Source organism: Leopardus geoffroyi, chromosome E2, assembly GCF_018350155.1.
Source record: "Leopardus geoffroyi isolate Oge1 chromosome E2, O.geoffroyi_Oge1_pat1.0, whole genome shotgun sequence".
NCBI classification, from domain to species: Eukaryota; Metazoa; Chordata; class Mammalia; order Carnivora; family Felidae; genus Leopardus; species Leopardus geoffroyi.
Window position 1 is genome coordinate 2053663 of NC_059335.1, and position 22864 is coordinate 2076526.

The 22864-nt window shown below is 45.1% G+C and overlaps 1 protein-coding gene across 10 annotated transcripts in view; it reads left to right on the forward strand.

Moving 5' to 3' along the window:
• Positions 1-21192, forward strand: part of PEG3 (paternally expressed 3) — a 32930-nt gene extending 11738 nt beyond the window's left edge. For 7 of the 10 annotated variants that reach the window (XM_045440155.1, XM_045440157.1, XM_045440152.1 and 4 more), the window contains 8 exons: positions 3410-3486; positions 5994-6473; positions 7079-7168; positions 7869-8018; positions 8103-8212; positions 12127-12229; positions 13289-13381; positions 13550-21192. In XM_045440155.1, coding sequence (XP_045296111.1) covers positions 6080-6473; positions 7079-7168; positions 7869-8018; positions 8103-8212; positions 12127-12229; positions 13289-13381; positions 13550-17574 — 4965 coding nt within the window. In that variant the 5' untranslated portion in view covers positions 3410-3486; positions 5994-6079 and the 3' untranslated portion in view covers positions 17575-21192. Of the gene's footprint in view, positions 1-894; positions 965-3409; positions 3487-5993; positions 6474-7078; positions 7169-7868; positions 8019-8102; positions 8213-12126; positions 12230-13288; positions 13382-13549 lie in introns of all 10 variants that reach the window. The other 3 variants (XM_045440160.1, XM_045440153.1, XM_045440158.1) reach the window with 1 other exon arrangement.
• The last annotated feature ends 1672 nt before the right edge of the window (positions 21193-22864 follow it).

Below are 22864 nucleotides of genomic sequence, written 5' to 3' on the forward strand. Positions count from 1 at the left end.
TTTTAATGTTTTTAAAACATAGGCTGAAATGGCATCCAGAATTATGGTTCATGCCTGCACCAGCCAGCTTCTCACCAACATCAGTTTTTCTTTTTGATTATTTTTGAAATATCTGCCCATTTGATAGGCCAAAAAGGTGTTCACTGTAATATTTCACATTTCTTTGATTCCGATGTGACTGTTGGAACTTATCACTAATTTTATGAACTGTATTTTTTATTTTCACGGGTAGACATTTCTCTTATTGGTTTCTAAGAGCTTCTCACATTTGAGATATTAACTGTTGTCTATGTTGCAAAATATTTCCCCCCTCTTCTTCTGGTTTGTTTTTATTTTGGTTGCATCTTGTAGCACAGAAAATTTGTACCCATTTTTATTTTCCCATCTGCTGAGTAGTGAGTGAGTGGTCTTTTGGTGGGCTCTGGCATTGGAATTATGCTTGGGCCTTCTCCTCCCTGTCCCTGTTCTTTGCTGTTGCACACAGTGCCTCTCTGAACACACTTGAGATCTGTACCTCTGTGCACATGGGCAGACAGGTCTATCAGTTAGATTTCAGAATCCCTTGGATAGGGGATGACCTTACAATTATGTATTAATAATTGCTGGAGATCTGGGGAGTATATTCAACTTATAGCTGCAATTTCCTTATGTGATTCTTGGTTTCAGAAGTTCCAGACTTGATTCTTTGGGGGTTTCTAAATTGCCTGCCATCTGGTTTAGGATATGACCTTGGACTCCAGCAGGGTGGGATAGGCAGGGAAGGGAGGAGACCCCCTCAGTGTTAAGGTGTCAGGGTTGCGTGAACCCACTCAGTGGGCAGCACAGTCTCTAAGGCCTCTACTAGTGCTTTTGTTTATTGTTTTGTTTTAACTTTGAATTTATTTTTTTGACTAGGTAATACATGCTCATGGTAAAAAATAAATAAATAAAAACAAAAAACAAAAGGAGACTATACAGTGAAAAAGTAAGTTTCCCTTCTTTCCCTGGCCCCCAGTTCCCTTCCCCAGGGGTGATCACTATTAATCACTATTACTAGTCTCATATATATTCTTACAGAAATTGTCTAAGTAAATACGTCTGTTTTTATAGTTTCTTAGAATGCTGTACACATTTTCGTGTCCCATTTTGCACTTAACTACGTTAAAGGTCATCTTATATCCATTTATTTACAATTGGCTCATTATTTTAAAAGGTTTCATAATCATTATATGAATATGTACTATATTTTGTGCATTGTAAGCACTATTCAGTGACTATATTCTTGGATATATGTGATTATGTATTTCTGGAATAAATTTATGGAAATAGAATTTATAGGACAGGGTGTGTACATTTAAAATTTCAAGAAGTTATCCAAATTGCCCTCCATAAAATCTCCATTGCCATAAGCATTATGTGAGTACGCCCATTTCTTTTTCATACAGATACTTACATTGTCCATTTTTACAATTACTCTGTTCTCAAAGTCCTTTTTTACTCTCAGATCTGAAATGAACTTCCTCTGCAGTTGTGGGAAGGAGTTGTTAGGGCCTGATTCTTTTTTTTTTAAGTTTTTCCTGTTAAGTTAAAAAAAAAAAAAAATATATATATATATATATATATATATATATATATATATATATGTATAATGTTCTTGCTGACCACAGGCTGTTCTGTTGCCCTTGTTAGAAAATCTTGAGCACATTTAAAGAACATCAAATTTGTTTACTCTAGTCCTGAATTTCTTGAGAAAAGAAATGAGTGAATTTTTGGTGTAGAAGTTGGCGTGTACCTTGTGATCAAATTCTTAAGGGCGTTCAAACGGTCGTATTATTAATGAGTAAGATGTCCTCCATCTCTTTTCTGTGCTCTGGAAGGGTTTTTATAACATGGTGAACTCATTGCTCATGGAACTTTTATGGAAGTTGCTCCTTAAATTATTTCATCTTTTTAAATTTCTTCCCTAGATTTTCCTCTGCTTTCTGAGTCAGGTTTGCCTGCCTGTATTTTCTTAGAAAAATTATTGATTCTCTGTCAAACCTTTTCATCCTACAGTTACTGTATGTAGTTTTCACCTGCTCGTGGTTTATGCTTCAAATATATGTGTACTGGGAGGAAAAATTACCATAGTAAACAAATACATATATGAAGTCAAAGTTGTCCTTAATAGCTCTCAATTTTATCGTCTAGTTAGAAGAGCCCTTTCCTGCTCCGTAATTCTAAAAAGTAATCTTTTATTTATTTTATTTTGATTTTAGTTTTAGCATTTTTATGTATGGTATGACCTTCTCCCCCCAAGTGAAAGATTGGCTAGTTTTCCTACCACTGTTTACTGAAGTAATGTGTGCCTTCCTTACTAGTTTGTAAATGCCACGTTTCATGCCACTGCCGGATACTTGACTACGTGTGGTCAACTTAGACCACAATTCCTAAGAGAATCCACTTTCTTATCATAAGTTACAAGTGGGTCTTTTTGTTGTTTTATTTCTTAGGTTTTGAGGGTGTAAACAACCATCATTGTTATTTTTATGTAGTCTTTCTCCTTCAGGCATATTATAAAAGAACTTTCTTACCATGAGATTACATGAAAATATTTCTTAAATTTTTTGTATGGATTGTTGGTCTTTTGATATGTGAATTTTCAAAATATTGACCAAATGGAACTCTTCCAGGTCAACTTTGGAACCATCGCCAAGTTCCCCAACATTAATATTCTTTGAAGTTCCATTAAATTATATAGATTAACTTGGGGGAGGTTTTAGAGCTTTAATATGCCAGATCCATACATCTCCCATGATTATCCTATGTCTCTCCATTTACTGCCTTTTATTATTATAATTTGTAATCTTATCCATGTGGATGGTATTGTCTTTCATTAAATCTTTTCTGTCTTTATAATGGCAGTTCTCTTCCCACTATTTAAAACTTTTAATTGCTGATACATATTTAGGGAGCCTGTTGTAAGTGATTTTCTTATTAAATTATTGTCAGGTCTGCTTCCATTGATTCACAAAATCTGAGTGAATGCTCTTACATAAAAGAGAATGATAGTTTTAGATCTTTCTTTATGCCTCACATTTTTCTTGCCTCATTGTAATTGGCTGGAACTCTGAAGAATAGTGTTCAACAGTGATAGTGCCAGAGACTTTTGTCTGCTTTTATAACTGAATTTGATCTGTGGTTTGTTAATGCTAGTTTTGTACTGGCTTTTTAAATTATTCTGATTTCATAAAGACAATGGGAAGGCTTTCTATTTCTCTTTGTTGGTTTATGACCTGGGAATTGGCCTTTTCTTGAAGGCGATATATAAGTCCTCACCTCTAATGCTATCTGAATTCACAGCCATTTGGAGAATTAATTCTCTGACACTCTTTTTACATTTCTTCCATGTTTATTTGTCCATATATTTTTGTCTTTAAAATGTCTGCAGGTCCCTGGCATTTTGACTCTGTTCCCGTGGAGAGCTGCTTGTTCTGAAGTTCTGGAAAGGATCCTCTTCCCAAACAGGTGATTTACATACCTGAAGGTATCCTGTCACCTCTGAGAAGTTGCACTAGCGTCTTCTAGGGGACTGGAGTTTCCTCTGGGATATGAATGCCAAAGAGCAATCTTGGGCTTCCTGCCCTTTCATCTTTGCCATTCAGGCCTGCTGGGTTTGAGAGCTCTGCCTTGTCAGGGGCAGTCTCTCTGTCCTTCTTAGCCAAGCATCACTCTAGTCCTCAGAGACTGGATAGTTGTCCTTTTCCTTCCCTGGCTTTGGAAGTCTTCTGCCTGGCAGGGTGCCATCTCATGCCCTCTCCTCTGTTGTCACCCGTCCTCAAGGAGGGCAGGGCAGACAGGGAGGCAGTGCTTGATTGCTGAGGGTCTTCCTGATGGACGTGTGTGTGTGTGTGTGTGTGCGCGCGCGCGCGCGCAAGTGCGTGTGTATGCTGATGCTTCAGAGGACAGCGGTGGGAGAGACCATGGGTGGGGGTGGTGTTTGTGCGTGAGCAGAACCGAAGCCCATCACTGCAGGGGGGAAAAGGGCATGGCAGAGTTTGCTACACTTATTCCCCAATGATAAATGAAACACCTTGTTTTCTCTTTAAACATTAAAGAAAGAACTTTAATTTTAAACTTACTGGTTTTCCATTTAAAACAGAAGCATAGAATTTTTGCTGCATATTGTTTTGTTCTTCCTTGGAAGTAAAGCCAGAAGTACAAAACTGTCAGGTGAATTAATTCACCCACCCAAACCTAAATTTCTTTCCCATATTGCCTACCTTCTTGTACCATTTGTGGCTGTCCACAGAGGGAGATGGTTTAGGTAACGGGAAATGTATAGCCTTAATTGGTTATGTTAGAAAAAAGATGAAAATCAGCTTTTAAACTTAGTCTAAGAGGTTTTTCTAAAAAGAAGGGGCAGATAATAAAAAGACAACTAGGGAAATAAATGCAGCAATACAGAGGATTATCAAAGCTGGTTCTTTCCTAGAGGGGTTGGTAGAAAAGTGGGCAGGTGAGGGTGGGTGACACACCAGAATGTTCTTTGGAAGCAAGGGCATAGAGGTTAATCCAGAATGTTCTCTCTCCCCAGAAACTTAGCTGTGCTTCTTCAGCCATGTAATAATGCGTGCCTACATCTAAAACTTATTTTTTTATTTACTTACTTATTTATTTATTTATTCATTTATTTTTAAAGTTTATTTATTTATTTTTGAGAAAGAGACAGCATGAGCAGGGGAGGGGCAGAAAGAGAGAGGGAGAGAGAGAAAAAATTCCAAGTAGGCTCCACGCTGTCAGCACAGAGCACCATGCGGGGCTCAAACTCACGAAACTGTGAGATCATGACCTGAGCCGACACTAAGAGCTGGATGCTTAACCAACTGAGTCATCCAGATGCCCCTAAAACCAGTTTTTAAATGGGTTTATGTCTGTTAATTTCTTTTTTTTTTTTTTTTTTCAACGTTTATTTATTTTTGGGACAGAGAGAGACAGAGCATGAACGGGGGAGGGGCAGAGAGAGCGGGAGACACAGAATCGGAAACAGGCTCCAGGCTCTGAGCCATCAGCCCAGAGCCTGACGGCGGGGCTCGAACTCACGGACCGCGAGATCGTGACCTGGCTGAAGTCGGACGCTTAACCGACTGCGCCACCCAGGCGCCCCTTTTTTTTTTTAATTTTTTTTTCAACGTTTATTTATTTTTTGGGGGACAGAGAGAGACAGAGCATGAACGGGGGAGGGGCAGAGAGAGAGGGAGACACAGAATCGGAAACAGGCTCCAGGCTCTGAGCCATCAGCCCAGAGCCTGACGCGTACTGCAGCATTTAAAAATACATGTGAGGAGTGCTTGCAACACCTGAGAGATGGATAGTGCAGCTCAGGAGACCTATCGGAGGAGGTGGTGTTAGCAGAGCCCGAGGCTGGGGTTCAGGACAGGCATTCATCAGAAGGGTGTGCGGTGCCGAGGGAAGGGGTCCTGAGCAGACCTGCAGACTCTGCCATTCTGGCCAGTAGAACTTTCCACAGTGATAGAGATGTTCAGAAATCACCAGAAATGGTAGGTTTGGCCCTCATTCCCTGTATCCCCTTTTCCATTTTTGCTGAGAACAAAAATCAACCTCCACTTTTAGTAATGCCTGGCACCTTGAGCATTGTGGGCATTGGGTTGGTAGGCCTTTTAGGTATATTAGCTTATTTAATCTCACAGTTTTAAAAAGGGTTGAGGGCTGTTGTTCCCTGGTGTAGATAAGGGGACAGACTCCGGGACGTTGAGTAATTGCCCACAGTCATGACACCCGTTAGTAGCAGAGGTGACTCTCAAACAGGTTTGATGGTGCCCAGAGGTCATGCTTGTTACCCCTGTGGGAGGCTGTGTTCGTGTGCTGCGCATGCATCTGTGTATGGCGAGTGTGCGCATCTCTGCCCCCGTGGTTTGTTCACAAAGCGTTGTTGATGCCCATGTAGGGCAGCCCCACACTGCTGCCTGATCCTCAACTTCTGGGACATGTGTGTATCTCCTTACGATCTACAGGTCCCTGAGTACTGACTGTCACAGCCTGCCGCGTCTTTCCTGTTGACTCATGTTTGGTTCCTCCAGTGAAAATCTCACTTAGAAAAATGCTGCCTCCAAAGTACTTGTCTGCCACCAAACCCAAGAAGTCTTGGGCCCCAGATGTGCATGAGCTAGACAGTGACTTGACGAAGGAGCCGGATGCCACCATAAGAGAAGGTGCAACTGACCCTGAGTTCTTTCATCAGAGGTTTCGGAATTTCCTCTACGTGGAATTTGTTGGGCCTCGGAAGACACTGTTCAAACTCCGAAACCTCTGCCTCGATTGGCTGCAGCCAGAGACTCGCACCAAGGAGGAGATTATCGAGCTCTTGGTCCTTGAGCAGTACTTGACCATCCTTCCAGAAAAGATCAAGCCTTGGGTGCGGGCAAAAAAGCCCGAGAACTGTGAGAAGCTAGTTACTCTGCTGGAAAATTACAAGGAGATGTATGAACCAGGAGGTGAGGCACGGTGGAGGCTGTCGGGGAGCCATGATCTCCCTGGGGTTCACAGCTGCAGCACCATTGGTAGTCGAGGCCAGGTCACTCTCTTCGTGGGGTGCCAGCCTGTCATAGGATGTGCAGTGACACACCCCTAGCCCCTCTCTACTACCCACAGGATGCCGGTTGCACTCCCTCCCCAGCTGTGACAGCCGGACGTGATGTTACCACCTGTCCCCGGGGAGTAGAGTGCCCCAGTTAAGAACCGCCGCCTTAAGGTGGTGTGAGTAGGAAAGGCACACCTCAGTGAGGGCCTCTGTGAGGAACTGACAAGCCTCTGTGCACCTCACAGCCCTGGCCTGGGCTCCTTTTCATGACACAAAGGGTGTGTTACCCCAGAGAGCTGTGCGTGGCTGCTGTGTGGAGAGGAGGTGAGGGCGGTCGCAGCCACGTAGCCTGCCCAGGCGTGGTAGGAAGCTGAGGAATGTGGGGATCAGATCGCTCCAGCTTCCCGGGGAGGCAGGGGGTTGCACGGTTGGGGCAAGGGCAGACTCCACTCGGGGGAGCTATTTTGAGAACACAGGCGAGAGGTGATAGAGCATTAAGTCAGTGTCTGGTCCTCTCAGATGACAACAACAGTGACCTCCGCAGCGAAGACAGCATGAGCCGGAAGGGAGCAGAGTCCCCACCGCCACGTTCTGCGTCATCATTCTGCAGTGAGTAACTGTGTCGGGTTACGCCATTGGGGCAGACTTGGGCCCAGCTTCCCCGGCTCCCAGCTCCGCCCAGTGCCCAGAAGTGTATGGTGGGCCTGGCACCATCAGTGGAGACAGCGGTGCAGATCTGAGGGGAAGGGCAGTTGATGATGGAATGAGACATTTTTATATCCAAGCAGACACCAGTGTCTGGTGTGAAATATAATTTTTTTTTTAAATAATGAGAAAGTATTTGAAGCTGTTTGAAATTGGCCCAGGAGGGGCAGAGTTCATCACTACTTTGCCTCTAAAACCTGTTTTAAGGTCCTTCAAGAACTTTTAAAAAGGAAGCTTGCTTTTGGGAGGGCACGTGTTTTGTCTCTTTGGAGCAGGGTCATGTGCACATTGAGACTGGCGGGCGGGTCTGAAGTCATGGTCCAAAGTGTGGGGCTGATGGTGTGGCAGCCAGCAAACAACAGAAGTGTCTGCAGGGGACCGGCCTCTAAACCACGCTGTGGCGCTTGCTTTGCCGTCCATGGCACTTGGGCAAAGCCTCCAGAAGTAGTGTTCTGGGTCCAGGGTAATCAAAAGAGCCCAGGTCATGCATGGGAGTCTGGAGACCTCAGTGTGGGATCCATCTCCTCAAGGGAGGAGGGGGATTAGGGCCCCCATCCTGCGTGGCCCAGAACCGTGTTAACTCCTCCATGTCTGGCTTTCTCAGGTGACCGGGACCGGGACTGGGACCAGGAGTGGGACCGGGAGCGAGACCGGGACTGGGATCTGGACTGGGACCGGGACCGGGAGCGGAGAGGCAGGAGCAGAGACCTGGGGTCTCGGGACCGCTGGCCATACCCCAGGAACCCCAGAGGCAGTATGTCCCATGCTCGGACTTCCCTGGTGGGCGTGCAGGGCCACACCACACCCTGTCCCTCTGTGACGCCTTGTCTCTTCCCAGGACTTCCTCAACGGGACCTTTCCCTTCCTCTGATGGAGAAAACAACTTTTGCGACAGAAAGAGAACGCAAACGTAGGGATTCTGTGATGGATTATGAGTCAAGATCCCAGGTATGCTTAGGTCTCCTCTCTTTCTGGAAAGGCCATCTTCATTTCATGGCAGAGAGGCCTTTCTTTCCCAGGAGGGTATGCTCATCCACCCTTAGAATCCCACCTGGGTGCGCAGAGGGGCACTTCTGCCCTGCATGGAGCCCAGGCCTGTCCGCAGAGGTGGCAAGTGGCTGGGGTGACTCCTGCCTACTTTCTGATTGACCCACATTGTCAGAGGAGCACTTTGCCATCCCACAACTGTGGCATGTGGTACGTCGGTCATGTCAGTGGTTCCCTATGGAGCCAGGGAAGCAGAACCGTTGCAGGGGTCTTTCTGGCCCACTGCAGGGAACCAGGGAGGCTGTACATCCACACAGCACACAGGCAAGAGAGAGCGAAGACTCTGGAGCCAGCGAGGGCTGGGTGTGAGGCCCAGCTCTGCCACCTGCTAGGTGTGCAGCCTTGGACCATTTGCTTGACTAAGCTGAGCCTCAGTTTCCTCATTTGAAGAATGGATGCAGTGATTGGGTCAGCGGGCTGTTGTGAGGAGTGAGTGTGATTCATGTGTATCCAAGAAGGGCTTAATGTGATGCCTGGCATGCGGTTGGCACCGCCTGCGTGTCGGCAGTTCTGGCAGTAGTTTTAGGAGGCGGTATGCTGGGGAGATCAGTGGAGGGGAAAGGCCTTGGGATCTGGGCTGACCTGTATGGAGTAGGGTCACTCGTGACCCAGCATTCTGAAGGGGAGCCACAGCGTGGAAAGGGCTTTGAGAGGAAGGGGAGCCGAGTGCGAGGAGCCTGCATCTCCTTTTAGCACTAAGGACCTCGCCCAGGTCAGGGAGTGCCATGGTGTCTGAGGTCGTCTGGGTCCCCACATGCCCTGGAAACTTCAAGCCTTAACGACAGAGTGGAATTCAGCAGTCCCACAAATAAGCCTTCGTGGGATACCGTGTGATGCTCGTTCCGCAGAGCTCTGGGAAGGAAAAATTGAGCGCTGGGAAGCAGTTGTCCCAGTGGTTTGGATTTGGATTTGAAAGGAAGCATCTTGAAGGCAGTAACCCTTGACTTCTGAAGGCCAGGTGAAGGTAGGGTCAGGAGGTCTCCGGCAAAGGCCCAGGGACAGGAACCAGACAGAAAGGCCAGGCAGGCCGGAACCCCGAGGGCAAAATTGCTGAGTCAGCCACAAGGTGGGGTTGGGCCTGGCCGCAAGGGTCTTGTGTCCTGCAGCCGAGCAGAGAGCTCAGGTCAGTCCCCAGTGCACTCCTGCAGTGGCACTCGGAAGTTGGCATCAGCCGATGGAAGGCTTCGGATCCCACCCTGAAATCTCTGTCACCGGTCCCCTGTCTGAGAGATAAGCAAGGAATGCAGGTGTGTATGAGAGGGAGGAATCGGCAGTGTCCAGATGTTGGAAGCAGAGCACCCCAAAGCAGCAGTTACAGGGGAAGGGATGCGGAGGAAGTGGGTAGGGTCGGAGGTGACTGTCCCTCCAGCCCAGATGTCCTTGTCCCTTGTGCCAGGGAAACTAAGTTTGTGACACACTTAGTTTGCTACTAATTTTGTTACCTTATTTGAAGAAACCAAATTGGCCAAAATTGTCTAGGAATCTAGACAAAAATACTAAACAGACTCACTCTTAAGCTTGATTTTTGAAAACAAAAAGGCTCTGTGATACGCCCTTACCTCCGAGAATGTGGCGCAGTGTGCATGCACGGCTTGCAAGCCCTGCTCCGTTCCCACTTGCCTGTAGAGGGATGAGCGATACGAGCCGTTATTTAGGGGGTGTTGAAACAGTCATGAAATAAAGATGAGAGGAGGTTGCTAATTGGCTTTTGTCTTACTTTGCTCTTTAAATGCCTTTCCTCGGCCCCGGTGAGGGTTGGCTCCTGGTCAGTGTAGGCCGAGAGTCTAGCCGCGGCGGGTCACTCCTAACCCGGCGTGCCGGGCTGGCGGCAGGCAGACGAATGGTATCGTGAGGCACCCAGAGCAGGAAGTCCTCATCCTCTTTTAGCACCGCATGTAACTCTCTGAGCTGCCTGCTCTCCCGGTGTCACCCATTCGAGTGGAACTCGGTGGGCACTCCTGCAAGTTGAGGTGCCGTTTTGGCTGCAGACACCAAGTGACGAGCCACTATAGGGACGCCCACTTATGGAGATTAACTTTACCTTAAATAAAGCATTGTTTTTCTTTCATAGAACAGTGTAGTTCAAAATTCAGTGTGCTCTTATTTCACTCAGGCAGACAGAAAGAAGAGTGTGAAAAATAACCCTTCCCTTTTGCCTTTGCCCATGGGGTCTCTCAGCACTGGGGACGGTGACCTTTCTAACTCCCTGAGCCTCCCAAGTTCTTGACCTCCTCTGCTCTCTCTGCTAACGCCCCAGGTCAGGAGCCCTGGTTTCCTTCCTCTCACTACGGATGTCCTGTGTCCCTGCTGGCGTAGCAGAATACGCCAGTGCTGGGACTCAGGACATACTGTCGCAAACCTGAGCCTAGTGGAGCTTTGGCTCTTGAGCTTGCCACCAGACAGGGGCTGGGCAACCAGCAAAAGTGATGCCAGTTTGCTCTACAGGGTGCCTGTCCTGAGTTTTAGAGCCTCCTGAGCTTCTGTAGCTTGTGCGTCGTTCTAGGCCTTCTCAGCCCAGACCCAGAAAGAATTCTAGTTTTGAAACTCTGCTCCGTTTTGGTTGTGGCTTTTGCTTTTCATCGCTAGATGTTGGGAGTTGCATCAATGAGGCCTTCCTCTAAATCCCAGTGTATGCGCTGGTTTATCTTGTCGTGCGTGCCCTCTTGTTTCCGCATTTCACACGGCTGTGTCCGTGCCACTTCCCAGCAAGGAGCTGTAATAAATTCAATATCAAAATGTCTTTACATAGTAGTTTAGTAATTTACATTTTTTTTTATGTAATTCTTCTTGATGTTTGAACAACATGTCCCATTGCAGAAAACCCTCACCCGTAATATCGCAAGGCGGGTTGATGCTGACTCTCCCATTTTACAAATGAAGAACCTGAGGCTTAGAAAGATTTCTGTTCCCAAGGTTGCATGGCTCAGAAATGGCACAGTCCTCCTTTGGTCCTTGAGTTTTCTCTGGTTCCAAAACCTGTGGGCTTCCCACGGTGCTATGTCCATCCTTACGTCTATCTCCAGACCTCAGTGCCATCCGTGGTCCCTGGGACAACACTTCCCTGAGACTGCTGATGTCCTAGGGCATCAGTAAGAAAAGGTACTGTGAGGTCCTGCATAGGAGACTCTTCCGAGTAATTCAGGGACTTGTAAAATGACTTTTAGAGACGTGTTCAGCAGGTGGGAAAGTCGGCTATAAAGTGAAGGCATTCAGTGCTTCAGGTTCCATCGGGGTTATTTGGGACATCTCCACACCTGGAACAGCACAGCACGTACCCGTGTTGTGCAGTGAAGGTGAACACAGGACACAGTGGGACCGCAGAGGGAGGCTTAAGTCCCCCCTCCTGACCAGACGTCTGCTGAAACACGTTTTCCGTCCCTGCACATGCCACGCGTAGTCCATGTTTGGCCTGTTGAAGCTCTCACACCACTGCCCCCTTTCTCTGTGTCCGAGTCTTCCCACTTAAGGCCCCACTGAAGTTCCTCTGCCAAACCCATTTAGCACTGATTATCTGTACCCCACTTTATTGTTTATTGTTCTCTAATTGTTTCATGAGTCTTTTCTCTCCAACCAAATTATAAGCTGCATGAGGGCAAGGAATGTGTGTCATACGTCTTTTGGATCTTCCTCACAGTCTAGCACCAAGGTAGGTACGCAGTAGGTCCGTAGTAAAACTCGCCCTGGATCACTCAGAACCCCAGACACTGTGCGCACTTTCTACATATCTGTGTGTGTAGCGCCCGTATTGCCAGCATTCTTCTCTCTTGGGCACCCATGGAAGGACTCCATCGAGAGGTCTGTGTTTGGTATTTTAGGATGCCGTGTCATACCAGGACGTTGTGAACCTGACCGAGGACAGGAAGCCTCAGAACCCGATTCAGGACAACATGGAAAACTACAGGAAGCTGCTCTCTCTGGGTAAGCAGAGAGACCCAGTTACTGGAGCTTTTTGTCACCTGACTCTTAAAGCTGTAGGACATTAGACTCCATGTTAATATGTTTGGATTTTAAGGGTGATAAGAAGCCTTTGGAATATTTTAAGCAGAGAAATAAATGATGAGATGTGTTTTTGAGAAATCATTCTGGCTTTGGGTATATTGAGTGTATTGTACAAGGTCGTGGAGAATGGGGAGATGGCTCTTGCCACAAGAGTTGGTACTTTTTCTAGAGAGGTGGCAGTGAGGATTTTTAAATACCTACTTAGAATGGGATCCTGAGTTCCAGTTTGGACTTCCCTTGAAGTTGGCTAGCATAGTGGGCAGTTGGCTGGCACTGAGGGGAGAGAGCTTTGCAAGGCAATGGAGCTTCAAGGAGCTCTGGTGTTAGGGGAACAGCTGAGGAAGAGTCAAGAGGAAGAGAATCATGGAAGCCAGTGAAAAAGAGGGTGTCAGGATTTAAGTGTTCATTACAGGAAGGTGAAGACAGAAAAAGGTGCACTGAATTTCAGGACATGTAGTGGTCTCTGTGCAGATTTCTAGGTGGAATCAGGAGAATTAGTTAAAATTCAGGTAATAAGTCATACAGAGAAAGACAGATACCATATGTTTTGACTCTTACGTGGATCCTGAGAAACTTAATAGAAGACCATGGTGGAGGGGAGGGAAGAAAAAAAGTTAGAGAGGGACGGAGCCAAACCATAAGAGACTCTTAAAAACTGAGAATAAACTGAGGGTTGATGGGGGGTGGGAGGGAGGGGAAAATGGGTGATGGGCATTGAGGAGGGCACCTGTTGGGATGAGCACTGGGTATTGTATGGAAACCAATTTGACAACAAACTTCATATTAAAAAATAAAATTCAGGCTAGAATGGGCTGAGGAGTGGACAGTAAGGACATGGGACTGCACATAGAAGACACTCCAGGAGTTGGGCGTGGGCCACCTCCTGTTTAGTGGTTCCTAGGAAGGTAGGCACCATCTTACGGTGATGAGTCTTGTGCCCAGCTTGAGCATAAGCTGTCATACCATTCTTGTGAACAGGGGTTCAGCTTGCGGAAGACGACGGCCACTCCCACATGACACAGGGCCATTCATCGAGGTCAAAGAGAAGTGCCTACCCAAGCACCAGTCGAGGTAAGCACGAGGCAGGTTGTACCTAGTGGCCATTTGAGTTAATGAGATGGGAGCCGTACGTACGTATTGGTAGACCTGTTACATTTTATATTCACACCATCATCGCAGAAGTCTCAATGTTACAGGTACAGGAATTAGGGAGTATTTACACTTGGGGTTTCTTTTCAGGTCTAAAATCTATGCCTGAAACCAAAAAGTCAACCCATCGGCGGGGAATTTGTGAAGATGAATCTTCCCACGGGGTGATCATGGAAAAATTCATCAAGGACGTTTCGCGCAACTCTAAATCAGGACGGGCAAGGGAATCTAACGATCGGTCCCAGAGGTTCCCCAGAAGGCCAGACAATGATTGGAAGGAAGTTTCGTTCAACAAGAGGGAGTCGGTGATTCAGGAGAGGGGCTATGAAGGGAATGGCTTTGGGGGAGGCTTTAATTTTAACTCGAGTCTTGTTTCCAAAAAGAGAGTTCTTGAAAGAAAAAGGCGCTATCAGTTTGACACAGATGGGAAGGGTTCAGCTCACGAGCAGAAGGGCTATGCAAGGAAGAGACCTTTTGAATGTAGTGAAATGAGAAAAGCCATGAGCATGAGCAGCCTTAGCGCCCCCTCCTTCACTGAGTCGCAGCCACTTGATTTTGGGGCAATGCCCTATGTGTGTGATGAATGTGGGAGGTCTTTCAGTGTGATTTCCGAATTTGTCGAACATCAGATCATGCATACTAGAGAGAATCTCTATGAGTATGGTGAATCGTTTATTCATAGTGTGGCTGTCAGTGAGGTTCAGAAAAGTCAGGCTGGAGGGAAACGCTTTGAATGTAAGGAGTGTGGGGAAACCTTTAATAAGAGTGCCGCGCTTGCCGAACATCGGAAAATTCATGCTAGAGAGCATCTTGCAGAATGTAATGATGAGGAGTATGAGGAGCCATTCATGCCTAGCCCAACCTTCAGTGAGCTCCAGAAAATATATGGGAAAGATAAATTCTATGAATGTAAGGTGTGTAAGGAAACCTTCCTTCATAGCTCTGCCCTAATTGACCACCAGAAAATCCATGGTAGAGATGACAAAGATAATGAGCGTGGGGAAGGCTTTAAACCCAGCCCACCCCCCAATGATCTTCCGAAAACATATGGTAAAGAGAAAATGTATGAATGTAAGGTGTGTGGGGAGACCTTCCATCACAGCTCATCCCTGAAAGAACATCAGAAGATCCATACTAGAGGAAACCTCTTTGAAAGTAAGGGTAAAGTGTGTGAGGAAACATTTATTCCTGGTCAGTCCCTTAAAAGGCGTCAGAAGACGTACCCAAAAGAGAAGCTGTATGACTTTACAGATGGTGGGGATGCCTTTAGGCAAAGCTCAGACCTCAGTGAGCATCAGAAAATTCATTCTCGAAAGAACCTCTTTGAAGGCAGGGGGTACGAGAAGTCTGTCATTCATAGCGTGCCCTTCACTGAATCCCAGAAGAGTCATACTATAACAAGACCACCTGAAGATGATGAGGACCAGAAGGCGTTCACCGTCAGCTCTAACCCTGATGACAACCAGAAGGTTCCTCCTCAAGAAAATGTCTATGAGAGGAAACCATATGAGAGGTCTGTTATTCATAGCTTAGCCTTTGCTAAGGCTGAGAAGAGTCACAGTGCAGTGGGGCCCAGCAAACCAAAAGTGATCGCAGAGTCTACCATTCAAAGCTCAGGTGTTACCGAACATCAGAAAGCCCACGCTGGAGAGAATACCTCTGAAGGCAAGAAATACGAGAGGTCTGTTATCCATAGTGTAGCTGCTTTCAAACCTCCCAAAAGTTGCAATGGAAACGAAGTCGTTGAATGTGAAGAGAAGGGAGAATCCTCCACTTCTGTTTCAGACCGTCATGATAAGCAACAGAAAACTCCTGCCAGAGAGAACCCTAATGAAGGGGGTAAGAATAACAACTACAAGGACTCTGTCATACAAAGTGTATCCCATATGGAATCTCAGAAAAGCCCAACTAGTCAGGGATCCAGTGAACTTAAGAAGGATGGCGAATCACCTACTCCCACCTCAAATGTCCGTGAACATCAGAAGGCTCGTTCGAAGAAGAAAAACATTGAGCGTAGGAACTACGAGACCTCTGTAATTCACTCCCTACGTTTTGGTGACCATCAAACATTTCGCCCTAGAGAGAAATTCTATGAATGTCCAGAGTGTGGAGAATCTTTTGTTCGTAGCTACGACCTCACTGAGCATCTGAAGATTCACGATAGAAAGAAGCCCTCTGGAAGTAAAAACTACGAACGTTCTGTAATTCGCAGCTTAGTCTCTACTGATCCTCAGACGAGTTACGCTGAGCAGCAACCACAGACAAGTTATGCTGGCCACTCATCACAGATGAGGTACTCTGACCAAGCAGCGCACACGAGTTACGCCAAACACCCAGTGCAGACGAGTTACTCTGGAATGCACATGAGTTACGCCGTACAGCCAGCGCACATGGGTTACACACAGCAAGCAGCACAAACGAGCTACATGGTGCAACCGACACAAATCAGTTATGACGAGGAGCAAGCGCAGACAAGTTACGCTGAACAGCAAGTGCGCAACAGATGCAGGGAGTGTGGGGAGTGCTTTGCCACCATCGGGGACCTTGGTGCACATCAGAAAATCTATGCCCGAGAAGAATTCCATGGTCGGAAGCTCTTTGGAGACACTGTTATTCAGGGCATAGGCCTTGAAGGGCCTCGGCCGGAAGAGCCTCGGCAGAATGAGCCAGATGAGCAGGACGAGCAGGACGAGCCTGAAGATGCAATCTATGGCTGTAAGGACTGTGGGCTAGGCTTTGCAGATCGTGCGGACCTTAAGGATCATCAGAAAGTTCATGGCAGAGAGTATCTCATCGATAGTCGTGAGTACACCCATTCTGTAATCCACACCCATTCTGTCAGCGAGTATCAGAAAGATTACATTGGAGAGCAGCTCTATGAATGCCCGGCATGTGGGGAATCCTTCGTTCATAGCTCGTTCCTTTTTGAGCATCAGAAAATCCACGAGCAAGATCAATTTTATGGCCAAAGAAGGTATGACGAGCCTTTTGTGCAGCCCCTGGTCATCAACCCACGGAGGCCTCGTGCCCCACAGAAGAATCCCACTGCAGGAACATCCCTTCAGTGCCACGTGTGCGGACAAGACTTCATTCATGGCTCTGTCCTCGGTGAGCATATGAGAATTCACACCAGAGAGGATTTACCGGAACAGGGCCAGAGAAGTGAAGATGCAGTGAGTCCAGGCTTAGCCCTTACTGAGTTTCAGAGAAGTCAAACCGAAGAGAAACACTATGAATGTAAAACATGTGGAGAAACCTTCCTCAATCAGTCAGACCTTAGGGAGCACATGAGAATTCATGAGAAAGACGAGCCCTATGATTATGGGGCCTCTTTTGTTCACACTTCATTTCTTACTGAGCCCCCCAAAAGAGATTCACCATTCTATGAATGCAAGGACTGTGGGAAGTCCTTTATTCATAACACCGTTCTCACCAAGCATCAGAAGCTTCATCTTGAAGAAGAGGAAGAAGAAGGAGCCCAGGAGGTGGAAGCCAATGTCCTTGTTCCACGAGAAGTGCTGCGGATCCAGGGGTCAAACGTAGAGGCTGCCGAGCCCGAGGTGGAGGCTGCCGAGCCCGAGGTGGAGGCTGCCGAGCCCAATGTGGAGGCCGCCGAGCCCAATGGAGAGGCCGAGGGACCAGATGGGGAGGCTGCAGAGCCAGATGGGGAAGCCGAACAGCCCAACGGAGAGGCCGAACAGCCCAATGGAGATGCTGATGAACCAGACGGGGCAGGGATCGAAGACCCAGAGGAAAGAGCTGAAGAGCCAGAGGGAGATGCTGATGAGCCAGACGGGGCAGGGATCGAAGACCCAGAAGAAGAAGGCGAAGATCAAGAGATTCAGGTTGAGGAGCCATACTACGACTGCAGGGAATGCGGAGAAACCTTTGCTTCCAACTCTGCCTATGGCGAGCACCTGAAAACCCATGCCAGGGTGATAATATTTGAGCCTGGAAATGTCTATGGGGAAAGCTCCCGCTACACTGAACATGCCAGCACCAGCACCAGCGACAACGACAGGGCCGATGACAAGTATTTCAAGTGTGATGTCTGTGGGCAGCTTTTCAGTGATCGCCTGTCCCTCGCTAGACACCAGAATACTCATACCGGCTGAGAACATAAGTATAAAGGTTAGGAAACCTTCACTTAGAACTTGACCCTTACTAAACCAGAGACTTCAGACCAATCCATAACAATGTCAGAAGAAACTTACCTTGACACGTACACACCTGACTTTTAACATCAGACAACTCAGACTAAAAAGAAACCAAAGGTGGAAACTGCTTTGGTCTCAGCTCTCCCCCATCTAGCTCTCCCCCATCCAGCTGTCTCCCATCCAGCACCAGTGTGTGCATATGGGAAAGCTCTAGCACATACCTTGCATCTGAGTGACCTTATTGAGGGAAAACCCCAGGGGTTTTTGAGACTACAGAAATCGCCCCAGTCAACTGTAAATGACATTTCTGTAACCTATATATAATGCTCCCTGCAGTGTATATAAAATAGCATATCGTAGCAAAACAGTAATCACATATCTTTGGATTTGATATGATATACAGTTACAGTTTACTGTGCAGAGGTACCTTACCTGGTACTCGGATTTTTTTTTTTTTTTTTTTTTGGAGGAGGAAGAGAGCAACAAATTAGAATATATTTCTAAGCATCTTAGATTCTGAGAAAGACTTCTTGTGCATTATTTGGACCCCATTGGTATCGTTTCGAGTAATTGTGTGTCATTCCTTACTCCTAAGTATTCCTGTACAAGTGTAAGCATGAAAGGTAAAATGTCTTTTATTCTTTGCTGTTTGAAAAGAGAAGTGTTTTGAACTTCCTTTTCAGCCATTTCGTCGACACCAACACTTTGGAACCTAATGCTGTGTAAGCCTTTACAATATGTGGATTGGCCTTTTGTGACCCAAAGTGGTTGGTTGCCACATTGTACCTTGCAGTGGTTCTCATGCTAAAATATGACAAGTTTTGTTTTGTTTTTTTAACCAACCTGATGTGTGTTTGATAATGAATTTACAAAAACTGAAGCTTTTCCCTATAAATCCTACGTTTTTGCCTTTAAAGAGTGGGTTGCAACCATCACTAGATCACAGTAGTGCCTACTGACGGTTGAGAACCAGAGGGAGAGACTTTTGTGTTGTAAATAAGGATGCAGGCTAACAACTTCCATCACTTCCTTTGTGCGCTTCCTGCCTTAAGTGACAAGTAGCATCGTGGCTTCAGTAGTGTGAACTGCCACAAGTCAGTCTGCACCCTGGGTGCCCAGGAGCTAGTATCCTTAGAGCTTTCTATCGCTTACCTGATTTCTTGTCTTCACCTGTCTGACCCTCCTCCCCCATGTCTAACTTAAATTTTAAAAATTAAAAAAAAAAAACAAAAAAAACAAAAACAAAAAAGCTTTCTTTACAGTCAACTTAAGCTTAACATGGACTCAGGTTCCCCAGCAGCCTTAATTTGTTTCCTTACCATCTGTTCCTCCCTCTTGCAGCCCTTCTAAGTATTTCCGAGCTATCTATCCACTAGTGTCACGTTTGTCGGATCACCTCAGTTTTCCATTTAATCACAAATTGACCTCATAGCTTGAGGTTTCCTGTGTCCTGTTCTGTGGACCACCTGTACTCCTTTTGCTTCCCCTCCCCTTGCATAATGACTATTAAATTTTTTGGCTTTGAGTTGGCTGGAAAAAAAAAATTAAAAAAAAAAAAAACCTTAGAAGTGGATCTGTAGATTAAGTGAGCAAAAGACAACAGCAGATAATTTGAGCAAGCAAAATTAACCTATGTGCTGGGGGAACGTGTCTAAATCTTCCTCTCCTAGATCCGCGTGGTTAGGGCTTGGGGAATGTGTGTCAGAGCTGCAGGGAATGCCAAAGTTGAGGAAGGCTGTAGGGTTGAGAGCACGAAGCAGAAACGAGGAAGCCAAAGAAGGAAGTCCTAATACATCGCCAGATCTAGGAGGGTGGGGAAGCAGACAGAAGGAAAAATGGGAAGCAGGGCTGGGAAGCCCAGGTTGGTGGGAATGAATTGAGCAGGATGTCCTGGGCAGTGAAGAAGGGGCCTTTTTGGTATAGGTGAGGGCCAGCTGCATAGAAGGACCTGAGGTTGGAATGGACAGCCAAGAAAACAGGAGAATCGAGGCCCCGCAGCACAGGAGGGGGACCCTTTAGATGGGAACCGGCGTTGATGTTATCAGGGTGAACTTGGGTTGATCGCTGTTGGCAGTATTAATTGGTAGAACCTTTTCAGAAAACAACTTGCCAAATGACAGGGTGTCCATTCCAATCTCATGTTAGTGAAAACTTAGGAATGACATAAATGCCAAAACAATAGGACGATTACGTGAAGGTATTCGTGGACCGTATGCAGCTGCTTAAAAATGATAATCAAGAGTTATGTAGCAATGTGGAAATATATTTACGGAATATTAAGTGGAAAAAGCAGGACACAGAATTATATTTATACTACAATTATAACTGATTAAAAATGTATGCTTATAGTCAAAAGCTGTTGTGTTGTTGTTGTTGTAGGCTAATAGTTGAGCATTATTTTCTTAAATTCTTTGAATGTTCTTTATAGTAGTGTTACTAAAAAGTTTATAATCACGTTTCCATTGTGAACATAATTTGAACACATCATCAGACACTTGGAAAATACAGAAAAGTGGAGGAAAAAAAAATCCATATTCCAACCTTCCAAAGACAGATACACACTCTTCAACATCTTGTTTATTCTTGTTTCTGTGCACAGGTTTATGATTATAACTGTGTCAAAACGTGTATTCAGAATAGCTGTTACCTTTGTGGAATTATGGTTAAACACTTTCATCTTAATGTTTTCAAATGTTCCTTATGATAGTGTTCTTATAACAAAGTTTATTATGTTTGTTTCCATTACAAGCATAATACATACCCAGAGGAAAATTTGGAAAATATAGTAAATTAGAAAAGAGGAAAAAGTCACCCATATTCCCAACACCCAGCAACTACTGTTAACATCTTGATCTATTTCCTCCATCTTGTTTTAGTGCACAAGCTTGTGATTATAACAGTGTTAAATATGTATGCATAAAGTCTAAAATGAAAAAAATACTGAAAAATAATTAAAATAGTGTTGTCATTGTGGGATTATGGTTAAATATTTTGTCTCAAATTCCTTGAATGACCTTTGGTGTTTTGGTATTAAATCTTGTGTATGTATTTCTCCATTACAAATATAATACATACTCATAGCAAACTTTGGAAAATTCAGTAAAACTAGAAGAAAAGTAATTCACCCATATTCCCAACACCCAGCAACAGTTGCTGTTAACATCTCGGTCTGTGCACCAGTCTATGATAATTAGGGTGTTAATGATAGGTATACATAGAGTCAAAGATGGGAAGAAATATGGAAAACAATTAAATAGTTGTGTGGTCGTTGTGGGATTATGGTGAAATATTTTGTCTTGGTTTCCTCGAATGGTCTCTATCATAGTGTTTTGGTAATCCACCTTTATTACATATATACCATTATAAACACTGTATGTGTTCATTATAGAAACTTTGAAGTTACAGAAATGTAGAAGAGAAACTCACCCATATTTTCACCATCCAAAGACTGTGGTTAACATCTTGATATATTTTCTTCATCTTGTTTCTGTGCACAGGTTTTTGGTTTGTTAATATGGTTGTGGTTGTTCTATCTATCTGTAATAGTGTCAACAATAAAAATAAAGTTAAAAATAAGATATTGGTCAGTCTCCTCTTTTGTCCATTTGACAAGTTTGGGGTTGGTAAATATAGTCTTTTGTTATGACCAGAAGTCCAAAAGCTCAGTGCCTCCTTAGGCCCTTAAGTTTGGCTTACAAATCTTACTCCATTTTTAAGTATTGCATATCTCAACAATTCCTTTTAAGAGTACATGATTATGCATTAAAAATTGTTTTTCTATGTTTTTATTTTATTTTTGAGAGCGAGAGAGAGAGAGCAGGGGAGGGGCAGAGAGAGATGGAGACAGAATCTCAAGCAGGCTCCAGGCTCAGTTGTCAGCACAGAGCCTGATGTGGGGCTTGAACTCACAGACCACAAGATCATGACCTGAGCTGAAGTCGGACGCCCAACTGACTGAGCCACCCAGGCATCCCTTTGAGTCCACATTTTTAACTGCACTTATATATATTCCAGTAGCGTTTTTTAACTTGATAACCACAACTATATTTCAGTTACTTGAGTTAGCATTTTTAATTTTTAATCTCAAATAGGAGATTCTCTCAAACAAAAAAAAAACCCCACAAACAAGAGTGAGCCCTTAACATAAAAAGGTTAATATCATGGTTTAGAATCTCTTTAAAGTGTCTATTTCCAACTCTTCCTTGAAGTTAAAAGTTTTCAGGGGAGTCACTTCCCGTATTTTAACCTGACTTTACCACCCAAAACATCTCACGCATTTGGTAGGGTGTCATTCCCCGGTGAATTGGGAGTTTTTTGTTTTTTTGTTTTTGGTTTTTTTAATATAATTTATTGTCAAATTGGTTTCCGTACAACACCCAGTGCTCATCCCAACAAGTGCCCTCCTCCCTGCTCATCACCCACTTTCCCCTCTCCCCCAACTCCCATCAGCCCTCAGTTCTCAGTCCTTAGAAGTCTCTTATGGTTTGCCTCTCTCCTTCTCTGTAACTTTTTTTTTCCCCTTCCCCTCCCCCATAGTCTTCTGTTAAGTTTCTCAAGATCCACATAGGAGTGAAAACATACGGTATTGGTCTTTCTCTGCCTGACTTATTTCACTTAGCATGATACCCTCCGGTTCCATCCACGTTGCTGCAAATGGCCAGATTTCATTTTTTCTCATTGCCAGGTAGTATTCCATTATATATACAAACCACATCTTTATCCATTCATCAGTTGGTGGACATTTAGGCTCTTTCCATAATTTGGCTATTGTTGAAAGTGCTGCTGTAAACATTGGGGTACAAGTTCCCCTGTGCATCAGCACTCCTGTATCCCTTGGGTAAATTCCTAGCAGTGCTATTGCTGGGTCATAGGGTAGATCTATTTTTAATTTTTTGAGGAACCTTGTAATTCCACCATGACCAGAGATTTTTGGCCAGGTTGCTGACTATATCACTGCTGGCTACAATGGTGGTGTGCATTATGCCCAATTTGGAATTGCTGTCCCTGACTCCATGACACAAAAATGGTTAAATACTTGACTCCTTCTAATCTGCAGGTCACATCATTGAATTCTACTGTTAGATGTAAAAATACAGTTTTCATTTAATTCTACCTGTAGAATTTGACAGTGGCAGAATCCCTGGTGATTTCATATTATTAGAAACTTTTATTTATATTAAAATGAAATCCCACTGAACTATGGTTATCTCTTGTGATGTCTAACCCCTTGGTCACAGCATTGATGGCC